The following is a 24,838-nucleotide window of genomic DNA, read 5'->3' as shown; positions in this document are numbered from 1 at the left end:
TGAGTATTCATTTTTTAATCATCATGAAGACAGAAGCTACGATTTTCTGGTAACTAGGTAGTTACAACCATTACAACAAAGGATTTAATACATATTGGAAACTTTATTTTTACAATTCACTGGTATAGATATTTACTGTATAAAAGGTAAAAAAATAACCTTACAAGTAAAAATAAGGTCTATATCCGAAATTACAATTTTACTAGCAAGCATGGAAAATAATTATTTATAAATCACCGTGTCCACAAATTTTGCACTGTTTTGATTACCATCAACTTCATTAAATAGAAGGAAACACAGGCAAATACCTACTAAGTGACTTGCCTGAAGTCATGGTGAGTCAGTGGCTGAAATGAGAACACAGTCCTGCTCTCCTGCTTTTCCACTCCCTGTGTCCTCATCACCAATTCAGCAAGAATTCAGGCTCCACGCCACAGATCTTCACTGGGTATAAGCTATAGTAACTGACAGCAGCTGAAGAGTGCAAAAGAGACGGAGATCCCCACAGGTGGATAACTAAAGTTTATAAGGGCAGTCATTTTGGTATGGTAACATTCACACTACCAAGCAGGATGTCACATACCTGATACAACAAGCTGACCAGTAAGCTCACTGAGAGTGTTACTCTCTGATCCTGTCTCACAGAAGCCATAGTCTGGAACACTAGTGCCCTCGTTCCTTCCTGTCAACTATCAGCTTTCGCTGAACTACATATCCTGGTCCTCTCCCTCCTCTGGCAGCAAGAATAGATCATTACAATTAGAATCAGTTCAGATTCATCGCTTCTATAATATCTATGACTCTTGTATCAGAACTACAGCACTATCTGAAAAGGTATATTGATAACAAATAACTGGCAGAGATTATCCTTTCAGCTCGAATACTAAAATACTGCATTTAAAACAATTACCAATTTTTTTCTCTCTTACTCTACCACTAAGTGTTCTACAGACAACACTTTAGTTACAGCTATGTTACTATCACACAGCTCTTACCAATTCACATTTATAACACAAGGATTTATTTGTAATAAACAGAGAATTTCTGAATATTTTCTAAATTAAAATTCTGGGTTACAGGAACAACCTACCTTTAATAATTCTTTGCGCATCTTTTAGTTCAATTAAATCACATTGCAGCAAAATATTTCAAGTGTGCAAATTCTGACAGTGACTTCTGCAAGACATTTTATTCTGAAATAAACAAAGCCATCACTATTTGAAAAATCAATCTCAGTGGAAACCTATAGAGAAAAAACCTAACAGCTAATTTTCAGAAGTGAGGGAAAACTAAAACTGGTAAAATTATTTGTCTCCCTTCATTCCTAAGGGGGACATTTTGTCAGCTTCCAAGGAACACGCTCTTGTTTCACTGGCTGGCTGAAGCAAGCAGTGCAGATTTAGTGGACAGAGAACTTCCTGCTGTGAGTTTTAATGTTTTGCTACAGATTCAGTGTAGCAAAGTAGGTCTAGAAACACAGCAATGTCATGTAGAAATTAAAAAATAAATGCCAAGTTGCAGTGTGTTTTCAGGACTGAGTTCACGTTTCTACATGTAGATTCAATTTTTATATAAAACAAGTCACTAAACTTGCCTGCAGCGAAATCCATTATGACTGTCTGGATTACTGCCTCCTAAATGTGATCTGCAGATTGTGGTCTATCAGATATCAGATGATGATACATAAACAGCTGCTTAAAACCCTCCAATGCATAAACATAAGCAACCAAGGAAAGAACAAAATGGAGAAAAATGAAAACAAACATTCAAAGTTAAGCTTAATTTTTATTTGGCAGTAAATAAAAATCACTGTGGCAATATTCTGCAAGATGATCACTGGAGTGTAATTTTTTGTTAGGTGGCCATTGGATTACAAGGAAAATTGACAAGTATTACTGTACGCTTTTAATATACAGACCATCCAGAGCCATTACTTTTTTACAGTTTTTGTCTGCATTGCCGGCAAGGCTGCACAGTTATAGAATCAGATCAGAGAATTCCCTGTGACGTTGTACATTGATTCGGAGATGAGATTTGAGGTAAGTGTAAGGATCCATTTGCACAGATGCAACTACTAGTTTGGGATCACCGCAGCATCTGTGTTTGTTCCTTTCTGCAGTATAAACCATGCTATCGTCTTAAATGGGTATATCAAAAGTTCATATGACAAGCAGAACTTCACCTTCACTAAAAGATGAAAAGATTTTGCAAGTTTGCAACAATTAAAATGTTTTTTTTTCTTCTTTCCCTTTTCCTGTTTCTCTGAGGTGCTTTTTAAACAAGTTAAAATAAATTTATGGCAAATGATCAGTATGCTGCTTCTGAGACATATTTTCTCTGCATATCGAAAAAACTACCAATTTTCCCTTCTGCAACACTGCAGATACAAAAAAAACTGACTAATATTCTTAGTCATATTTCATGTTGTTATAAAGACTTCGGTATACCTCATTCCAGCCAATAAGTAATATATTAGAAAGTGAACAATATGGGAAAAGTAATGAGGATTTTGCAGTCAGTATTTTATTTTGGCACACTTTCTAAGTATTAAATAAGCTTATCATCTTTCTGTGCTACTACTTCATGTTTAAAGATCAAATGATATTTCTGGAAAGCAATTACGTTCCAGCTTTGACTAGTGTAGCAAATGCTAATATGTATTTTAAAAATGCTTTGTATCAGATATTTCAAAGTATATAAAATAATTTTTGAAATGCAAATTTCCACTACTTATTGAGGTAAATGGGAAAAAAGATGCACCAAAAATGACTGAGAGAGATCCTGGGCTAAGGAACAATCCTGAATTCCCTTATTCAGGCAAAAGCATAAGCCACAAACACGAATTTTGCCAGAGAAATGAATTCATAAAACACTTGTCATCTTTCATATTTCCTTCAAATCAGTGCTCTCACATCTCAGGGAAAAAAGGCAGCTGTGAATTAAAAAGTAGGCAAAAGAACCCTAGCGGTCTGTAACTTACAGTCCTTACTAACCTCTCCCATCCTTCTAGAGTTCCACATCTTTTTCCAGTCCAATGCCTTTTCACAAGCAAACATAACCACTGAACAACAATCACGTAGGTCCACGAGTTATGTATACAATCACAGTATAGTGATACCCAAATTCAGTAAAGTCAGCATAATTTACAGTCAAACTATGCAGGAAGTGCAGAGGAAACCAATTCCCCAATCTATTATACAAAACAGTTTGCTGAAAATATGAAGAAATCTTCTCCTGAGAGAAAATCAGCAAAGTAGAAAAAATAAAATGCACCTTCTTTGAATTTTATTTTGACTCAGCCTCTTCATCCACAAATTCAACTAGCGGAGCGTGTCTATTGGCCTGGGCACCTTCTTGGAAGTTAACCTTCTTTATCACCGCTGCCTTTGGAGCCCTTATGGTATGCTGCATAGAAACAGATCAATAGTGAACCAGCAGAGTACTTTTTTTTTCCTCCCCTCTCTCTCTCTTCAGCAAATGCTAATATTACTCTTTGGTGCAATTAGAAAGAACACCCTTAATTACCTCCTCTAACACATGTATATTTATTTTAAACCTTTTAAAATGTTGTCCTAAACCTTTTTCAAGTTTTATTTTCTCATGAATATTTATTTTGATAAGTATACTAGGGACAAAAATGCTATATAATGTTATATTTTGAAGTATGAACAGCTGAATGTTATTTTACTTCACTAATACTTTTTGTTATTATAATAAATACCAGGCAGAATTAATACAGTTTAAGTCCAAAACGTTAATCATACAGCAGATTTGTTCCCTTAAGAGGAATCTGCAGATTTACTAAAGATATTTTTGTTTGCTGGCCAGGAGGGGTCTTTATTGAACAGATATCTGGCAAAATCCAGATGACACACAAATACAGCTACTAGTGACAGTAAAGGAATAGCATGTTTACAAACAATCACCAAATTGGTCAACTTGCATTGTATCAGGTTAGTTTTCCATTCAAGTTTTCGTTCTTGGTGATTTTCTAAATAGGGTTAGTCTAATATCAAAATATTTAATATCACATATTAAAACCTCACATCTAAGCAAGGATTCATTTAAATAATAATTTGCTTTTTAGATTTTACATTTTATATTTCAATAACACTGCAAAAAAAAAAGAGAACAACTCAGATAATGTCAGTCTGAGATACCAGCTGGAGAGGCACAAACATTTAGCATCCAATCGCAAATAATTTTGGGTATAATTTTTTTAGCGCACAGATGACGTATTTCATGTAATTTTAGTGTAATTTACAAAAGGACATAAGGGAAAGGCAAATTTTCTCAACAATGTTAATTCTGCTACCACAAACTGAAGTTTAAAATAAACTAACAGGCAAAACCAAACCAGTTCAAGCTACAAAAACTATAATTCAAGCAATTTGAGCCATGGTCAAGCAATGTGACAAGATATAATGGCCAAAATACAAGTCCACTGAATACCATGTGGACAATTACAAAGAATCTTTAGTGTGCTCTTGGTAAAACATTATGTAAATAATGATAAAAAGACTATAAACAAAAAAATCCTGGGCATATTTACAAAGTCATCATTAACTAAATTTCTACATGAAGTAACTGCGACAACACATATGCTTATATCACAGACAGTGAGCAAGAGATACACCTAGACAGTTTTCTGCTAGAAAAATGAAAGGATTATTGATTTCTTGGGAGGGGAGAGAAGGACTGACAAAGCTAACCAAATGAATGTTAAAACATCTGCAGAATAGCATGGATTATATAATCGTCATTTGTTAATAAAATAACAGCAAATATAATCCTCTAAAACCTAGTCAGACCCAACACTTGTTTTACAGCATGTAAAGTGATACTGACATCGGCAAGCTACAGTCTGCACCATACTTCAATAATGCAACCGCAAATAATTAAATTATGACCAGATTTTTATTTTCTCAGTAATTAAAACCTTTTATAGGTCACTTACCTCCATTTTCATAGCTATCATAACCATCAGAGGGTCTCCAATCTGAACCTTATCGCCAGCTTTCACAAACACCTACAATTCAAGAGAAAATTGGGAAAAAATCATGCATTTCTGTACTATTAAAAATCATCAGCTAGATCTTGGCTAGCACAATCCACTGAGTGATTGTCGTTTTGCAAAACAGTCTCCTAATATCTTCATTATTGTTGAACTGGGTGTCTGAGTTCTCTAGATAATACTCAAGGGGAGTCGGAGGCTACAGAAAGAGGTTCAGTAACAGCTAACAGGATGACCAGGAAGCCATTTACGTATCAAAGAAGAAACACTAGAAGAGACAATGTATATTCCACCCTTTCAGGGCTTAAGAGCTTCTATTTTGAGAAAAACCTCTTCGTGGAACCAGTCGCTAAAGTTGGTTTTAAAACAAAATCCAGAAAGAAGATTGCAGGGGCCACCTAGTTTTTCTGCAATAACTTTGATTTGAAGTATTCACTCAGTATGTAAGAGGTCCACATTCAGTGTACTCCACCCTGTGAAAGGGTTCATGCCTTTTTATTGCTAGAGGAATCCTTTAACTACTAAACTCCCCTGGAAATCTCTTTTCTTTTGAAACTTTTCCACTGTAGAGAAAAATACACAAGACTTGCTGAGCTAAAGAAAAAGAAACAGACAGAAACAGAAGCAGCAAAACACACAGCTTAACAAAAAAGGCATTTCTGAATATTTACTTTTTTGCAAGTGCATCTAGCATCTCATTCTTTTGGTTAGATGAAATGGATCAAACAGCCTTTAACACTTCAGGAACTTTGACTTAGAAAGTAATTAAGATGAAGAAAAAATTATTTAAGTAGTAAGATTAGTTAAATATTCAGATCTTCCAGAGCTCTAGAAAAAGACGAGAAGCCTGAAAAACTCTTCGGTGGCTGCCAAAAAGTCAGAGTAAAAAGGGTTTTTTCCAACTGGAAGAAGCCACACAGCACTGACATTCTGGCCTTGATTCTTTCCTGGCAGTACAGAAGCAAGCACCATTTCTGGATATATACTGGAGAATTCATTTCCTACCCATATTATTATAATTACCTTTTCAACTGTGCCTGTCATGGGCGCTACGGCACCGCTTTGCATTCCCACCGAACTCACTGCTGACAAGTACTTGGGTACAGGAAGGCCAATCTGAGCACTACCTTCCTACAGAAATAAAATCAATGACATATGAGTTAACGACGTAAAATAATACCACTAGTAGACATGCTGACATACAGGAAAGAACAGATCCAGCTTTAGTCAAATCAGTCAACTGCTTTGGGTGGCACGCTACTGGGGCCAGGGCAGCAAAAAGACTGTGGGCACGCTTACTATTTTGCCAATGTCTAAGTCCTTAAAAGCCACACCTGCTGCTGCTAAGGATCAGCACGGAAGGAACCACCCCTGCGAAAAAGAGGCTCCACGTGGACCTTTGTACCAAACCCACACCTTCCCTATTCACGCAGCAACAGCACAGAAGGTTTTAGAAAATGATGAAAGGCTGTTTGAACAAGGGGTAGGCAGGTTGCTGCAACAAATAAGACAGACATTGGCATCTTCATTGCCAAGCATTGTCAATATGAGTGTTCCACAATCCACAATAAAATGGATTAAGTGCTAAGTTTAATGAAAAATTCTCTTTATTCAAAATCCCCTAATTCCTCTCAGACTTGCTACCCAGAGTTTTGCAAAGACTGTTTGTCCCCCATATCCTACCCATACCCTAAAACTTCTGTTTCTTCTAGATCCCCCACCTCAGACTCTACTCTGATACCACAGAAAAACTGAGCTTTGCCATTCCAGCATGAGTTATTTTGTCCTATCACTGGAGCAGCAAAGTTTTCACTGCATTCTGCTGAAAGTCTTAAGGGACTCAGAGCTAGAGGTTAATTATTGAAACTAATACATAATAATTTACTTATTTCAATTACATTTTTATTGAGTTACTTTAAGACCCTGTAATCTTTTTAACTGCAAATAAAAAATTTACCAGCCTAATCATGCAAATTAGGGTGACTCTTCTTTCAAATGCCATTATTCATGCAATGCAGATAATGCCATGGTAATTCATAATTACAATTTTTTAATATTAGCTGAAGTTACCCTCCTCAGACCAATATCAATTTCTTTCTTATCATTTAATATTAAAAATGAAATACACTGAAATAAAAGTATCAGTTACAAGCACTTTCAAATAATTGTCAGTTTGAAATAATTGCTACTGTTCTATGACAAACTTAGATACTTGACCATTTTAATATTTTGTGTTCCGCCCTCCCAAACTCCCAAATTTGCAACTCTGATTCACCTAATTGTATTTTATCTTTCTGAAAGTAAGTAATTTTCTCACTCACTGACCATAAGCAACTAACTTCTAATTGTACCTATAAATCCAACAAGTATCAAAACATTACGGGCCAATGTAAGAACTTGAAATTATGATTCACTTTCACATTCTCTTGTAATTTATATTGTTCATTTACATGGACAAAACTCTTAAATTTTATACTTGTGGTTAATAAAGAAAGAAACTTTACCGGAAAGAAGAGATAAATGGTGTTGTCCAAAATTACCAATTTGGACTTACACACTGTTCCATTTACTGAAGACCTCAAGTAAACTGAATCACCTTCATTGAAGATCTCTCCAGAAATCAGGAACGTTTTATCTTGAATCTGAAAGTTAAATGCTTTTATAAGGACAAAGCCCAACTCTTCATGAACAATAAACCAAAAATTAGTATTTGTAACATACATTCATAACCTGTAATTCTTCATAGATAATTCTGGAATTAAAAAAAAAAAAAAAACCAACCACAAAAAAACCCCACTTTTTAAATCTTATGTATCCTTTATTTTTCAGTTAACAGACTTGTCCTGGTTTCAGCTGGGATAGAGTTAAATTTCTTCCTAGTTTTGGATTTAGTATGAGAAGAATGTTGATAGCAACAACTAAAAACATCAGTGGGTTAAGTACCCTACTGGTCAAAGACTTTCAGCTTCCATGCTCTGCCAAGTGCACAAGAGGCTGGGAGGGAGCATAGCCAGGACAGCTGACCCAGCTGGCCGACAGGGTATTCCATACCATGTGATGTCGTGCTCAGTAGGCATGTTCCAGGAAACAGCAATCGCTACTTGGTTATCAGTCAGCGCAGGTGGTGAGCAATTACATTGTGCATCACTCATTTTGTATATTCTATCATTATCATTATTATTATTATTATTTTCCCTTCCTTTTCTGTTCTATTAAACTGTCTTTATCTCAACCCACGAGTTTTCTCACTCTTACCCTTCCGATTCTCTCCCCGTCCCACTGGGGGGGGGGGGGGGGGGGGGGCGGGGAGTGAGCAAGCGGCTGTGTGGTGTTTGGCTGCCTGCCGGGTTAAACCACGACAAGACTGTGTTCTGTATCCAATGCAATCAGCTCAGAAGATTAGCTAATATGCTCTCTCAGGACAATTTTTATTATAAACTATGTATTAGCACTCAGCAAAATACAAAGGTATATTATTTCCCAGGAAAAACAAAAAAATCAGAATATTCAGTTTAGCGATGCTACTAGAATCCAATATTTTTAATTTGTCTTAGCATCTTAACTTTCTTCAAACTGAAAAATCCATACTATTCAGCTGTCATCATAAGATTCCACAATGCTTTCCAAAAGACAGGTAACTTCCTCACTCTTAGAAGCTTATAATACAACAACTACAATATATTCAGTAAACCTACAAAGGAGCAGAGGACAGCAGTAATGGAGACACCATTACTGCAAAAGAAAGACCAAATGGAAAGGTTATTTATTTGTAGGTAACCCTTTCACCTACGTCAATGGAAATTGCACCTCTGCGACAACTTCAGAATACAAAAGACAGTAAGAATATGAACATAAGTGTATTACATTTAACTGGTATTTTTAGTTTGAAGTCTAACATCACTGAGCAAAGAATCAGAGACTTGCTGGTCTTTCAGGATATTATGAGTAGAGATAAAATTCAGTCTTCATTTACACAGTCGCATACTATTTTTCCACTGAGTGAAGACCTTATAATATCCATTGAAAGGATACTGTTGATCTGATATTGAACCCTGAAAAAAAATCATTTGCTTGATCAGTATCCTGAACAGGGGTGCAAATTAGGGCAACACCCTGGGCAGCACTGCGAGTGCTTGCCAGTTCCATCGCCCAGCAACCTGCTTTAGTTGACTGGCCTCAGGACAGGCTTTGTAGCACTCCAGAGGCACTGTCTTCCTCATGATCAGCTCTCAATTCTGTTTCTCCATCCCTTATCTCCAGCTTCTCTCCATTTCCATCTCAACCCCTGTTCTTCCTACTTCCCTGGGAGTCTACATTCTCCCTGGTTACACTTCCCCTCCCCAAAAGGCCCCACTCTACGTTCCTTCCAGCCTCTTTTTTTTTTTTTTTGCTGACATTACTTATATGAGATAAATAAGCCGGGTATTACTTGAAGGATATCGGTTATCTCAATATTCGTATCAGTGAAAATAAGGGTTTGAGTTAGGCAACAGGTGGTTATACACATGAAAGCACAATAATTTTCTCACTATTTTCCTAGTACGCTCATCTCTATACAGTCTAAGCAGTTCATAAACACTGACTTATTCTCATAATTCCCCTTTTCTGAGTATTGGAAACAAGAAGCTGAACTACAGAGTGACTGCATTGTCCAGCATGCAATCATTCTGGATGCCAAATTTGAGATAAAACCCATTCGACTCCAGATGATGCAAGAAGGCTATTCAATACTCAGCAAAACACAACCCCCATAAGCCACACAATTAAGAGATTATCACACACGCACACACAAAAATATCTATGTTTAAAGCATCTTGAGTTGTATCCTGTAGGATCTCTATAGTGTAGATAGAGAAAGAAGCCAATTCTATGGGGCATCATTCAATTATCTAACCAGAAGATTGACTACTCTCATCATTCCTCATCTCATTTGGTAATCACTTTCCAACTTCCATCTTAAAAAAAAAAAAATGTGTTATCTTATAGATAATGCTCTAGAAAGCTTTTATTTAACCCACAGGAGATCCATCTCATGCACACAATAAAGCAGGAGTCCTGTGGAAAAAACATCTTTTTAAATGCAGATTTAAATCTAACTTCCAGTGTTTTAGAAAGACAAATTTAAGACAGAGAAAAATAAAGAGTAAGATCTTTAAATATTGGAAAAACAAATGCTTTTCTTAGCCTTTAGTAGCTCTTCCATGCCAATCCAGTATCTAGCAAAGATCATTTCAGGCCAAAATAACAGTCTACAACAACGGCTGCAAGCAAACCAAAAATAGAATCCTGTATCAGTAATTACCAAGCAACTTTAGTAACAGTTAATACCAAGAGAAAACTACAAGAAACTGATTCTTCTTTTATCTAATGAAATATCTGAAAAAACTGGGACTTGTACCTGCATGTTGTATGACCCTTCTTGATTGTAACTTACAGCTACATCCACAACTGTTCAATAAAACAAAATATGTACATGTGAGTAGATTTAATTACAGGATCCAGAGAATAAGGACATATAAACAATATTTAGTCTATCTTTCTTGATAAAAAGAGAGACCTACCAATATTAAGAACAAGTATTTTCAGATTACCTTAGTACACACTGCAGATTTCATACTGAATTCTAGGCAATTTGTTTTTCAGAGATGAACACCTGAAGTTATGCTCTGAAATCTATATTAAGTTATCTAGATAGAAAACAGATTTTTGATGGAAAAAAGTGCTGAGCATTTTCACACCAAAGTGAAGTAAAAAAAGTCAATGGCAGTCAGTTCTTTTAAAAAGCTCAACCGTACTCATTTAAATGATGTAGTGTCATTTGAATTTGGTTTATATCTCCTCAAGATCTAAGTGTGGATTAACCATGCAATTAATTCTGTGAATTCCCAGCTTAAATTGCATAAAACTCATACTGCTTCTATTTGCTGTTTCTTAGCCTGAATTTTCAAGCACCAGTTGAAATAACTTTATCCATCAAGTATCTCCTCTCCCTCCACACACTTTTTTTATTAACTTACTGTTCTCCCCATCCAGCAGAGACAGTTTTCTAGTATAACATATATTTATTCTTCTACCAGTGCTGGATGCAAATGGTGAGAATTTATCTAAAACACAAAATACACAGATATGTTACTTTCATTCTATTTTGGCAAAACAAATACTTAGAACTTGCACCATAAAATCGATGTCCTACTATTACTACCATCATACTTATATATTTACAGGGCACATAAAAGATGGGGGAACCACTGTAGTATGTAGTGACAATCCCTCACTCGAGCTTCAACACTGAATAAACTGAGGCTGCGTAACCTACAGAAAACATGAGACTAACAACAGCACTTGCTAAGAAGAAGGATATTGACTGTTCTCCATGAACACATCCTTAACAGAAGAAAGCATGGGAATTCAACTGCAACATAGCAGATTCAGATTAACCTTTAGGTGAAGGTTCCAACTGTAAGAGTAGTCAAACATGGCAGCAAGTTGCCTGGGAAGATTGAGGGGTTTTCTATTACTTGGTGTTTTTGAGAATGGATCAGATATACAGCTATTAGATATTGCCTGATTAGTTCATCGTCTCTTGAAGCAAGGGAATAGTGTATGCGAATCTTTCCAATGCCACTCTCCCATGTTTCCAGAATAGTTAAAGTTAGAGGAGGAAAGAAAATTAACAAGGTTGTTGGCAGCATATATTAGATTTATATGAAGTTTTTGTTAACAGCAATCACATGCCCTTCTGGTATAGCCATTAACAGTGTCAGAACTCAAGAATGTTCAGCTCCTGGAGTCCTGTTCATTCCATTAAACCCTACAGCCTCTCCCAATCCTAACAGAGTCAATTTTATCTCTGAAGACCTTGGGCCAACTGTAGGAATAATAGTGACAGATACTCACTGTTTATGCTTGTAAAGAACAAAGAGTACACAGTGACACTGATTATGAATCCCAAGGTCTTTCAGATAGTGCATATCTGAAGTGCTGTGGGAAGTAGTCTGTACATCACAAATGGGTATATTCAGGTGATATATTCAATATCTGCACCTTAACAAAAGTTATAGTGTGCTCTGTGTGTAAATATCTGACAGATGCCAGAATGCAGAACACTGAGCCGGCACAAAATAACGCAAAAAGGGAGCACACAAATTAAATAACTGTACATAAGCTCACAGCACTGTCCTATCCAGTCACAAGTAAAATAAAACAAAACAAAAGAATGATCCTTACCATCTGACTGATCTCTAAAAGCATCTGTTAGCATTTTCTCTTTCAGTATGAGTCCTAGAGCTGCCTGACACATAACTTCATATGGGGTTGCCTTTTTAGTTGGAAACAGTTCATCATGGTGTTCAGGAATGAAATTAGTGTGCACATTTCCAGCCTCAAACTGTGGGTGTCCTGACAGGCTCAGTAAGAAATCAATATTAGTGCTTAATCCTACAATCTGTAAAGAAAAAGACGCATATTGCCAAATTGAAATGAAATTATGAATGAATATACAGCTTTCTGCTCAACTTATGCACAGATGATAGATTAATCTTTCTTCAGACAGCACCATCAAAGCACAAAGTTTATCAATAAAATGTAATTAATTCAACTGTTCTGTTTTATTACCAATGAAACCACTTCTTTTAAAAAGAAAAAAAAAGCAAGAGTAGCTTTCTCAAAAGCACGGTTTTCAAAACGGTACCTTTGTCCACTGTGAAGTCAAAGAAAGTCTCCCAGCAATAGTAATGGGAGGTAATTTAGGAAAAAAAACCTACTGTTTTGGAAAATCATGCTCTGAGTATTTAAAAGAGCATTCCTAATACAAAAAGCGCCTCTTATTAAAAATGAGTTACAATAGTTTCAAGATATTCCATATTTGATCTTTTAATAGTAACAAATGGGAACAGTGACTTTTATAAATTTACTAGATACTATCCATTTCCTGTAGTGCAAAATACCTAAGCAAACAACATGAAAATAGAACTAATTATTTTAGACAAATCAGTGAAACTGCTAACTATATTGTGCTGTCAATATTTATTGACAGAACTACCAAGAAAATTCTGAAAAAAACCAAGGGAATTCTTTTATCTCTTTCACTTGCAGTAATCTTCATTTTTAGCTAAAACAATAGTGGGCCAAACATTTTCAGTACCTCAGTCATGTTTACATTGTTGATTTAAAAGTGTAAATTAATTCTGCACAAATAATATTCAGTCTCATCTCAAGCCTTCTGAATTCCTCTTTTGAAAATAGATACAATACCTGTAGTTTTTATAGGGGGAAAACGGACCACTTTTTAAAAAGAACTGACAGCATTAAAAATTCTCCATATTTCTTTACTGCATGCATAATCTAAAAATTTAATTGTTTTTATAAATTATAAATTACAAGCAAACATCGTCTGACACAAATTCCACCTACAAATTCCTTTAAGTTTGAGAAAGGTCACACTACGATTGAGAATGTTGTTGTCTAGCCTTACTCTTCTACAAAGTCCCAGCTGCAACATCCAACTGAAGATATCGCAAACTTAAGAGAAATCTATGTGCGAAACTGGACTTCACACTTATCTCTACTCACTCCACCAATGAAAACAATTTGCAAATTAGGAAACAATACAGACTCTGCAAACAAATAATGAATCTGAAATGGTAGTGGCAATGCAGGCTCCCTCTTAGAAACCACTTTTGGTTTACCATAGTATTTTATCCACATTTTGTTAGCTCAAGATGTTCACAAAGTTAGCTCAAGATCTGAAATCAGACTGGGTTCCATCTACTTACATTATATTGATGCAAACTGTATCGCAGTTTTCTCAGTGCTGCTTGACGATCCTCAGCCCAAACAACCAGCTTTGCAATCATTGGATCGTAATGAACAGAAACCTCATCACCTAAAATATATTAAAAAATGTTGTAACACTAAACCAAGTATTTTCTGAAAGTTAGTAATGCCTGGTACCGCACACATTGTGGCATAATTGATGGCCACATTTCTCTGTGTCCTTAAAGAACATTAATCTTTGATTATGTGACCTGGCATTTCAATTCCAAGGACAACTTCAGTACTGACTTTTGTAGAGGTAACATTACTCAGATTCCATTTTCTTTGTTGCAATCAGAATGCAGTGTTGATAAATTATGATAAGAATATAATCAGCATGATTCAATGGACTATAATTTGGATAGAGGTAAATAAAGAGGTAAATAAAATATTCAGTGATTGACCAAAAGTACATGGACAATCACAAGGAAGAGTAATTCTGTAGAGATTTGTCTTTGTAACAACACCCTGTGAGACAGACTTATTTAGACCAAAGAGGGAAATGCTTACAAAGCAAAGCTTTTGATGTGAAGTTTTTCCAATTAGACCACTGCCTTCAGTTTTACCTTGTCTGACTCCAGTTTCTATCCTGGTGAAACTATCAGGTGGAGGGGTGGATAAGTGCAACAATGGCCCAGCCCCTGGCATAAAGTTATTATTAGGGTCTTCAGCATATATTCTAGCTTCAAATGCATGGCCTCGGAGCAGAATCTCTTCCTGCATTAGGGGAATCTTCTCTCCTGCTGCAACCTGAAAACAATAGGTTTTTTTCTTTAATGCAGGATCAATATTCTGGCGCACCAACGTATGAAATATTAAATATCTTTCTTCTAAACATGGACAACTATAAAGCACATTAAAAAGTGGTAGGTCATAAAAGGCTAATTCTGAAGTTATTCCTTCCTTTTCTCTGGGAATCACCAGTCAAAGGATTTTGTGCTTTTATTGTGTAAATCGACCTCCTTATATTTTACACAGCTAAAACATAATGGAAAAAGTCTAATTTTTTACTACTGGTTATATCCAAAAATAATTTAATGTTTAAGTTAAGGCCTGGTCAACTAAGACAAACTAATTTTATCACAGAAAAATTGCTCCAAAAGCAGATGATAAAATGGATTACTGGCAGCCAGCACTACTGGCATATGCTGTTGATTCTTCCATATACTGTGGGACCTGTACATTTAAGGGAATGTTCCTCTAAGGGGATTTCTAACAATTTAAGAACCTTTAATGGGGAAGGAAACATTTTATTACTCAAAGGAATTCACATTACAAATACAGGAATACCAACAAACACCACCAACACACCAGTTTGAGACTGAAAAAACAGGGCTTTTAGGGACAAAATAATAACAAGAAGCTTGCTGCAGTTAAACACAGAGGAGACCCTTTACCAGGAAGCTACGCTATTTCCATCCACATGGGAAAATACAAGTTCCTATTAAAAAATTTGTAGCAACATTTCATCTTCTTTTGAAGTGTCAGGGGTTTTCCATACTCTGCCTTCTGCCACCAAACTATAGGTTTCAGCAGAGACAGCAGAATATAACTTAGTCTTCAAAGAAAGAGTAGTACTATACAGATTCACAAAAATAATGTCTCCAAGAACTGAGAGACATCCTCCATCTATTGACTCACTATGCCAAGACCACTGAACCTTTCCACCTTCTCTCTTTCTCTTTCTTCCAGTATTGTTTGATCCCTGCTCCAACTCAGCACTCAATGCTCAACCCAGATCAGGAAGCCAAAAGTTCCTCCTTTCTGCACCAGCATTTGCCATTTTAGTTTTCTTTCTGGTTACACTAAACACTCCCCCACCCTATCTACTTGAGCTCAATGTGTGCTGCTGTCCTCACTTTTGGATTTATCCAACCAGAATTGTTTTTCATTTCCAGTTCCCTAAGGTCCAAAACTTTCTGTTATCATTCAAACGTATGAATAATCTCTCTGTAAATTGGGTGTGTGAGGAAATAGCCTGTTTCCAGTCCACACAATTATACATTTATTTTAGAATGTGACTATACTGGTATAACACCAGACGCATATGAAGAGCTTTCCTCCTACGGCCTGATGCAAGAATGATTTTTGGGCCAGAGATACATTTGAACTAGAGTTTAAAAAAATTTTCAGCATGGCAAGCGGAAGATCAGGACCCTCTTCACAGTTTCCACATTCTCTATAACCTCTCTAAATATACTTTAAAAAACGTTTTTTCTCTGCACAACTGGAAGACAACTTTGTTGGAATTCCGAGCATCTACACAATGCTCTACAATCAAATACAGTAATACGAGATGTTCCTTTGGAGCAAAGGAAACTCTACCCAATTAGCTGAACAGGAGATGAGGATCTGAAAACATATCTGGTCTCTCATAGGCAATATCAAAGAGCACTGCTCCACAGACAAGAGGAAATCTACATGTAAAATCAATTAACACTTACCCTCAGCTGCCATTCCACCAAGTCTGTTCCAGTGATCATCTCTGTAACTGGGTGCTCTACTTGCAGTCTGGTATTCATCTCCATGAAGTAAAAATTATGTTGGGAGTCCATAATAAATTCTACTGTTCCTGAAGTATTTAATAAAAGGGCACTTCACCAAAACAAGACTTTTTCAGAATGGACACCTAAGACACTTAATTGATTTATGCCTGGACAAGACTATGATTTCTAAACCAGATACACTGAATTTCATTAAATTCTATACAAATTATCTTAAAGGGTCACACAACTGAGGTCTGAGAACAGAATGGTTGCTTCCTTGCACATTTACGTATGCTATGCTGTTTAGTAGCCGTTCTCCTCTACAGTAAGAGCTGCAGTTTGTTAGAGCTGTAAAAAGTGCATCAAGATTCTTTCAAGTATTGAGTATATGTATAGGGCATGTAATTATTTTTTAAAAATAAGTATCCAAAGAAAGCAGTGAGGGAAGTCACAAATAATTTTAGCAGGTTATTTTTCATCTGGGAAATAGTGTGGACTTTACAGACAGTGAGTTGTTTGTTTGTTTTTTCAAAGGCTTTACTGTTTGAATATGAAGTATTATTCTTTGTATGCTGAAAGAGAAACTATTTTTCCCTTGTTTTGCTCAAACTTACTGACATTCATAATGCTCACTTTCCAACAATAATCCAGTTGATTGAATCATCTGCTCTGAAATTTTTTCTTTCTATTCTTCAGCTGCCACTGGCCTTGAGCTCAGGTATGTTAGTTTAAATTTGTAATTTCATCAGTATTAACCATGTGGTTACTTGCTTAAACCTCAAAAAAATTAGGGGATGTATGTCATATTCTAAAACAATCAGATGCCATTTGCCTAGGCTTCACGTCTTACTAAGTTAAAAGCATGCCTCTGTAGCAGCCGTATCTCCAGACTTACCTGCTCCCACATAATTCACTGCTTTAGCTGCTTTGACAGCAGCTTCTCCAAGTCTCTTTCGAACTTCAGGATTAATTCCTGGCTGTAAATAATAATAATACAAAAGATTATAAATTATTGTGAATTTTGGTGATTTTAAACCTACTATGCATTAATATTTTGCAGTATTTAGTAACTGTAGGTAAATCCTTATCAATGTTATACTTGAAATCTACATAATTTTTCCCTGAGAATCATTTTCTAAAGAAAGTAATTTTTTCAATTAGAACATTTTCTGCAGCAAAATTAAAACAGGTACTGAGAATTACAAATTACTACCTGCTAAAGAAATTTGATGGGAGTTAGCAATTACTTTAAAAATATGTCAGTTCATTAAAAAAATATTATAAGAACTTTCTGCTCACCCCTGGTGCCTCTTCAATGATCTTCTGATGTCGTCTTTGCACACTGCAGTCTCTTTCAAACAAATAGACTGCATTGCCATGCTGGTCACCAAACACCTGGACTTCAACATGCCTGTTTTGTAATAATAATTGTTTCAACGTATTTCAGTAAAGCCCCAATCCTGTGATTGGCTTCACCCAAACAGACTTTGAACTTGTACACAGTCCTGTACGCTTCAGTTGGACTTCTTATAGGTTTAAGTGTCTGCCCTCAAATAGCCAAGAATGTAGAAATGAGGCTGCTATTATGCAGGATTTCAACCATTTTAGACTTTCTCAGTCTCCTAAATGAAATAGGATTCTAAATGCCAGCTACTGCAGTAAAACCTCATAGGCCATACAATAAACAAGATACATATCTAGAGGTTGCTACCTCTTTATTAGTTATTTTATTATAATAAAAGTAAAACCACTTCACTATTATTTGATAATTATGATTTCCCTCATAATTTACCATGTAGCAATTCACAAGAGGCAACAGCCCTGGCTCAAGAATAACATTGTTTATTTCAACACGCCATTTCAGAGGACAACTATTAGGTGGCAGAACTTCATTCTATGTATAAAATGAAGAAAAATCTGTCACCATTCTGATAACCCTCTGATGACAGCAAAAGAAATTCCCCAGGAATTTAATGAGATTTTTCTCATGCCCATCTGACAGCATAAGCAGGCCCTCAGTCTCTTCAGAATAAATGCTTTCTTCATAGTGATGCTTCAAGAAAAACAGATGTAAAGTACAAGAGTATCAAATAGACCTCTGTGAGAAGATCTTTATAAAAAATAAATTAGCTCAGTTTCACAGGTCAGGCATGAGCTAGACTATCGCTTCTGTTCTAAATATCAAAATAGAGAAAGATTAAATAACTAGTTTAGGATACCTGAGGGCAGCAGAAACACCATGACAGCTTGACTCAGCTCTGTAGTTTAAGTATTATAAAGTGATTTTTTTTTCAGATGTAAATTGAGTTTAGAAAGCTCACTCAAGGAGGAGTATCAATGTCATTAAACGTCACTGCCATGTCTCCCAAACAGCGGTATTTTAATTCTTCTAATTCAAAACAAAGTCAAAACACTACAAGAAATTCAACACATTATAAACAATTTTGACTAAATTAACACCTGCCATAGTGCAAATAAAACATACAAGACCAATTTTCATGCTATTACTAAAACAGGTATGTTTATTTAACCGTAGAATAAACATTAGAGTGTTTATATTAAAACATCTATTTCTCACCTTGGATTATCTACAAATTTCTCAATCAGCATTGCATCATCATTGAAAGACTTCTTTGCTTCTCTCCTAGCTGATTCTAGTTGGTCCAGAAACTCCTTTTCTGAATGAGCAATTCTCATGCCCTAGAATACAAAACCCAGCATCTCTAAATGTCTAAAAATACAGTACACAATAAAAATCCTTGTTGCACACAAACAGGTACATGACTAAAACAGCAAGAAATGAGCTTAACGATAACATTTTTCCCTTCTTACTTAAACTTTAGCAAAATTGTGTATCAATTTCCAATAAGATAAGCCTACTAAGTCCCACTGAAAGTGCCATTAGAAGTGTAAAAAATAGATATTATTATTCCATTGATATGGAGGAGTATAAAATTCGATTTTATTCTTAAATATCATAGAAATTTTCCAAGATTGACAGAGAAAAAACAATTTCAATAAAAAATAAACGTAGCCATTTTGGAAATAACTAGAATTCTCTATCATGCCATTTTTATAGAAATTTATTTCAGAGTAAAATCTGATTTAGAAAGGGAATTCACCATACATTAAAAAGTGTCTAGACAACAAATACTAAAATGGTATTTCTAACCACTTCTTACGCAACATTTAAAACTGTTAGCAAAAAAAGTCACAGAAGCTATCACAAAGTAACAATTTAAAATCATCTAGTTTCACACAAAGAAATCCATAGGACAACTTTTCTGCTTATGTGAGTTACTGGAGATCCATTGAAATAAACAAAACTCTTCCAATTTATACCAGCTAATTACCTTGTGCCTGACTGCACAACAAATGGAAATGAGACTTCATAGTGCTAGATTGGACATTAATAATAAATTTTAACAAAAAGTAGTTTTCCAGTTTCTTTGTTTTCAAAGATTTCTTTTAGAATATTCAGTTACAGATACCAAGACATGACAATTTTACACCATGCGATTAAACAGATTAGTTCCCTTACCTTTCCTCCACCTCCGCGAACAGCTTTAATCATTACTGGATATCCTATTCTCTTGGCATGTTCCTTTAGACAGGCATCTGATTGATCTTCTCCATGATAACCTTCAACAACAGGAACGCCAGCAGCAGACATTATAGCTTTGGAAGTGCTTTGACAGAATAGTTTTATGTTTAGAATGATAATAATATTTTTTCCTTACTTTAAGCTCCAAACCTGTGTATGTTCCCAACGTTAATTCTCCTCACAAAAGTAGTTCCACTGACCTCAACGGGACTACTTACATAAGTGGGTTACATACGATTTGCTTGTAATTAATCAAATGTTTCAAATAGGGATTTTTTTTCTCCAAGCCCTCCGTATAAAAGTGGTAGTCAGTTTCGAGCTTACTGACTATCGTTTGAGCCAGATTATGGAGGCCAAAACCTAACACCTTCAAATTACAACACTGTATCCTGCCAAAACCGTATTTAAAGTTGTACAAAGGCAAAACTCTTTTCATGATGCAGGCTGGATTACAACACATAAAACACTCGAGCGTAACAACTATAACTTCAAATATGCATGCAAAACTAGTCAAATTACAGAGGTGATTTACTCTCACATTAGAAAGTCATAAAAAATTAATTCTCTGAAATTAATATTGCACAGTTCATGTGTTGGTAATAACCTTATTTCCATATTCTTGATTTGTACTTCATACCCTGGAAACATTTCTTTGATCTAAGTAACTAAGAATAAGATCCTCTGTGATAAACAAAACTTATCATGCCAATTTACATGAGCCACAATAACCCCTGATGATATGGTGTTTCTTTTCCACCGTTCTTTTGACCAATATACAAGACATCCAATCTGACTGCTGAACCCTTACCTATATAGCACTGCAATGCCCCAATTCTGGAAAACTAGAATCGGTTAGGTATTTAATTATCAAAATCCTAATAACTGAACAATCGTGATTGTTTCTATAGGAATCCCACATCTATAAACCCAGAGCTTAGTCCTTTGAAGAAAGCCATAAAAATAAAAGACAGTGAAAACTGACAGAATAAAACAATTATGGAGCAACTGGTCATTTGTTAACAAAATTAGCTTTGCCAAACTGTAAATTGCATAACCAAGTAACAAATCAGAAATAGATACCTCTTAATACCCATATCTCTGATAGCAGATGAAGGCGGACCTACGAAGATGATTCCCTCTTGCTTGCACAACTCTGCAAACTCTGTGTTTTCTGAGAGGAAACCATAACCTGGATGAATAGCCTAAAATAGAATAATGTTACCAGCCTGTTTTTGTATCAGTTTAGCTTAGAAAACCCTGAAACTTCAGTAGAGTGCCAAGGAAACACATGATGGAAACACCATGGATAAAAATAAAGAACTAAAGAGCATGGAAGTAACGGAAGATTTAAGGGCATGATCTACTTACCTGTGCTGCTGAGATCTTGGCCACCTGCATTATTTTCTCCATGACCAGGTAACTCTGCTGTGAGGGTGCTGGACCAATGCAATATGCTTCATCTGCCTGTTACAGAAAAAATACATATAATACAGACTGTTTATTAGATAACAAAAAGCAAATTTAACTAAATTTCTGAGCTAATTGTATTGTTTATCAGACTGCTAGCATGCAACAGTTTAAATCACTGTCTCTCTTCATGGAGAGACTCAACTGGGTAAAACAAATTCTGACTTTCTTCCCAAAATCAGAGTCCATTCTCTAACCCCCAGTGGCTACTCTGGAGTTAGAGAGCCAAACTTCAATGCACTTCCTGTCAAGCTGTCAGGTGCTGAGACAGAGACGAGGCAAACTTTTCATTGATTCAAGGAAAACTTGGAAGTAACTCTACAGAGGTGAAAATCAACTGCATTACCACACACATCTACTTTCACATTGAACTTATTAATGAGAACTATTGTTGTGAATGAACATTAATCACAAACTTAAGGAATATACTTCACCATTGCTACATGCATGGAATTCCTGTCTGCTTCACTATAAACTGCTACAGATTTCACACCCATTTTCTTTGCTGTTCGCATCACTCTGCATGCAATTTCTCCACGATTTGCGATAAGAATCTTCCCTATGTTGTGACCTCCTGTTTAAAAGGATGAAGCACAGTAAGCAATTTTTAAAAGAAATATATCCTTAAAAACATTCCTGGAAATAAAGCAGTTTTAAAATTCAGATTTCTTTTTCATCATTTATAGTGTTTATGCATTTCTCCCAATAATGAAAAAACACATGCTTCAACCAAAAGCATTTCCATGCTAGTCTTGGAATTTTTTCCTTAGAGTCCTTATGGAGAAGTATGTTTAATTTAAGTCTTTTCCTCTTTTTAGAATTCAAGAAATATATTCTAACCCTAAAACAACACTTAAACATAAAAGTTGATGCTTATATTTTTACTGTGTACTTTTTGGACCAACTAGGAAACAATTAACACTTGCCCCCGCCCTCAACAGAAATGATTCACATTTCTTTGAAGAGCACTATTCCCCATTGATACACAGACACAAAGAGATAACAAGGTATAAAGTTTTTTGTTGGTTTGTTTTTTTTTTTTAAAGTCACTTACAAGCTTCTATTCAATCTCATGACAGCAGTTAACACAGGATAGAAATATAAGGCCAGCACAGCCAGAGACTTCACAGGCAGAACTAAATAGCTTAAAACTAACTAATAAAACGAAAATATATCTCTGAATTCTAAAACATATCTTTTTAAGCAACATGACAGTTATTTAAACAGTCAGTTTAAATCATCTTACCAAATATTTTTAACGTTCCTTCATATATTGTTTAAATACCATTATGCCTAAAAAACAATTCTCACAGACTTTGCAATGTTTGTATCAGAAAAGGATCACAAAAACATCACAAAAATAAATAGTTTTCATTAAGTTGAGTATACCTAAATATGACAGATAAAATTATTCAAAATGTTGTTTACACATTAAAGATTATTTCTGTTAGGTCAGCTACAGACTACTGTTTTCAAAAACTATAGAAATATTGAATATTTATTTTAAAAACCCTACAGTTTTTCAGCAACTAATGGTCTAAAACTAACTAAAACAATCCACATTGCACAAGCAATTAAACTTAGTAGCTAAAGAAGTTAAAGTTCATACCTATCGTTGAGGCCCATTTCACAAATCTCTGTACTTGGTTCCATTGCCTGTACAGTTATAAACACACAGAAGTGTTACAAAAGTATATGAAGAAGTGGCAACTGAGCTACTTTTATTTTCAGGCGAGAGGAGGACAGTACTAAAACAGCTCTGAAGCTTTTGACACAACTATTTACACAGAACATATTCAAGTACAACAGGGAAGGTTGTACAAACTTCACCAGGCCTCTCTTTACGTGTTTTCATTTAGACTCAACAGAAATTATCCCCTTGCTTTTTTAGTAGCATTCAAATTGAAATAGTCAACATATTTATTTAATAAAAAAAACCCAAAAACCTCTTTTAGTGGATGAAACAGCCAACGTCTGGCATTTATTACAGAGAAGGCAACTCGAAGTATTCAGGAAAGAACACATGAACCACCACAAAACAGAAAACCTTAAAAAGGAAACAGGAGTTGTTTGTATAGAGAAAAGGTGCAAGAGAAAAGAATGTAAAAGATAGCAAGAAGAAAGAGCTATGAACAATTTCAGAAATGAAAAGTTAAACCTCAAACAACTAATACTAAAGAAATCAGCGAAGGCTAAGTGGCTGGAAGAAACTGTAAAAGTAAACTCTTGGAACGTTTTAATTAACGTCTAAATCAACTCTGGAATCTTGGATCAACTCCAGCAACTCTTAAACGGTATCAGACAAAAAGATACGTGTCCTTGACACCACACAACCAAAAGCTCAGTTTCAATAACAAGAGGGGAAACTACTGCATTTCCTAAACTTCTAATAAACAGCTGTCACGGTCACCAATTCCTTCTGCACAGGATTACAGCCAGCGCAGGGCCGGCCGCAGCGGGTAGCCAGCGATGGGTACCAAACCCCGAGCACCCAGGACAGTTTCATGGAATCTGTGCCAACCGCTAAAACCATGCTTCAAACTCTTGGTGGGTTTTTTTTTTTTTCTCTTTCTTTCCACAGAGGAGCCCGGGGTAATTGTGTCCCTCCCCCCCCGCCCCCGCGGCACCGAGCAGCGGGGCCGGACGGCGGCCCAGCTCCCTCGCTCCTCCCGAGGCGCAGAGCCGCCTCCCCCTTCCTCCCTCGGGCAACCCGGCTCCAGGCTCGGCTTTGGGAAGGCCCGCGCCAGGCCCGACAGCCGCCGCCGGCTCCCTCCCGGGCGCCGTCCTTGCCGCCGCCGCCCGTTAGCCCCCGTTAACGGCCGCCACGCAGCGCACCGCCCCAGCGGGGAGAGGGGAAAGGAGGCGAGGAGCGCGTCGGCCACTCCCCGGGCAAAGCGTCCCCGAGGGGCCGCGGGGCCCGGCGCGCCGTGTACCGCCTCCCCAACCCCGCACTCACTGACGGCGCAGCGCCCAGAGGCAACACCGGCCGCGCCCGCCCGCCAGCACCAGCGCCATGTCGGCGAGCGCGGGGGCCGGCGGGACGGAGGGCGTGCGCGGCAGGCCGGCCGCCAGTGGCTGCCGCGGCAGGGGCGCGCTGAGGCGGGCCGCGGCGAGGAGGAGCCGCCGGGCGCGGGGCGGGGAGAGAAAGCGCTCCGGGAGGAGGGAGGTCACGGGGAAGGAGGCCCCGTGCGCACTGTCAGGCCGCCTGGGAGGGGGCGTGAGGTGGCTGTTTGGTGGGGGCAGAGCCGGGAGAAGGCCGCGGGGGTCGGATGACAGCGAGAAACTGGGCAGTAAAACGGCAGATCAAATAAAATTCACGTAAATGTGAAGTGACACACGCTGCAGAAGGACTCCGGGCTACAGCTGTGGAAGCATGGGCTCTGAGCCAGCCATGTTCCTTCGGGAATGACATGGAACGTGAGGGCGGTTGGGAAGGGCGCGGGGATCCCCAGA

At 36.9% G+C, this 24,838-nt stretch overlaps 1 protein-coding gene across 3 annotated transcripts; it reads right to left on the bottom strand.

The window, feature by feature from the left end:
* Positions 1 to 1,090: 1,090 nt before the first annotated feature.
* Positions 1,091 to 24,439, bottom strand: MCCC1 (methylcrotonyl-CoA carboxylase subunit 1). 3 transcript variants are annotated; one of them, XM_075157300.1, is made up of 20 exons: positions 24,342 to 24,439; positions 22,995 to 23,041; positions 21,820 to 21,959; positions 21,287 to 21,382; positions 20,999 to 21,120; positions 19,856 to 20,003; positions 18,893 to 19,014; positions 17,614 to 17,725; positions 17,210 to 17,291; positions 16,273 to 16,400; positions 14,395 to 14,578; positions 13,789 to 13,898; positions 12,242 to 12,458; positions 11,032 to 11,118; positions 10,413 to 10,462; positions 7,519 to 7,656; positions 6,038 to 6,145; positions 4,958 to 5,029; positions 3,274 to 3,405; positions 1,091 to 1,193 (listed from the first exon to the last, which is right to left on the bottom strand). In XM_075157300.1, the coding sequence occupies exons 1-19, from the start codon at positions 24,398 to 24,400 to the stop codon at positions 3,286 to 3,288; spliced, it is 2,142 nt and encodes a 713-aa protein (XP_075013401.1). In that variant the 5' UTR covers positions 24,401 to 24,439; the 3' UTR covers positions 1,091 to 1,193; positions 3,274 to 3,285. The 3 variants fall into 3 exon arrangements, with proteins under 3 accessions (XP_075013401.1, XP_075013400.1, XP_075013402.1); XM_075157299.1 differs by lacking the exon at positions 1,091 to 1,193 and having other exon boundaries at positions 1,766 to 3,405; XM_075157301.1 differs by lacking the exons at positions 1,091 to 1,193; positions 3,274 to 3,405; positions 4,958 to 5,029 and having other exon boundaries at positions 6,062 to 6,145; positions 7,569 to 7,656.
* Positions 24,440 to 24,838: the final 399 nt, after the last annotated feature.

Source organism: Calonectris borealis, chromosome 9 (genome assembly GCF_964195595.1).
Source record: "Calonectris borealis chromosome 9, bCalBor7.hap1.2, whole genome shotgun sequence".
Lineage (NCBI taxonomy): Eukaryota > Metazoa > Chordata > Aves > Procellariiformes > Procellariidae > Calonectris > Calonectris borealis.
This window is presented reverse-complemented; position numbering and strand designations above follow the sequence as displayed.

Bases quoted from the DNA above. Each gene is read 5' to 3' on its own strand.
- MCCC1 (XM_075157300.1), bottom strand. From the start codon at position 24,400: ATGGCGCTGGTGCTGGCGGGCGGGCGCGGCCGGTGTTGCCTCTGGGCG. The intron at 23,042-24,341 runs GTGAGTGCGGGG...ATAACTGTACAG, and splicing joins CTCTGGGCGCTGCGCCGTCA to GCAATGGAACCAAGTACAGA. The intron at 17,292-17,613 runs GTGAGCAGAAAG...TATTATTTACAG, and splicing joins TCATTGAAGAGGCACCAGGG to CCAGGAATTAATCCTGAAGT.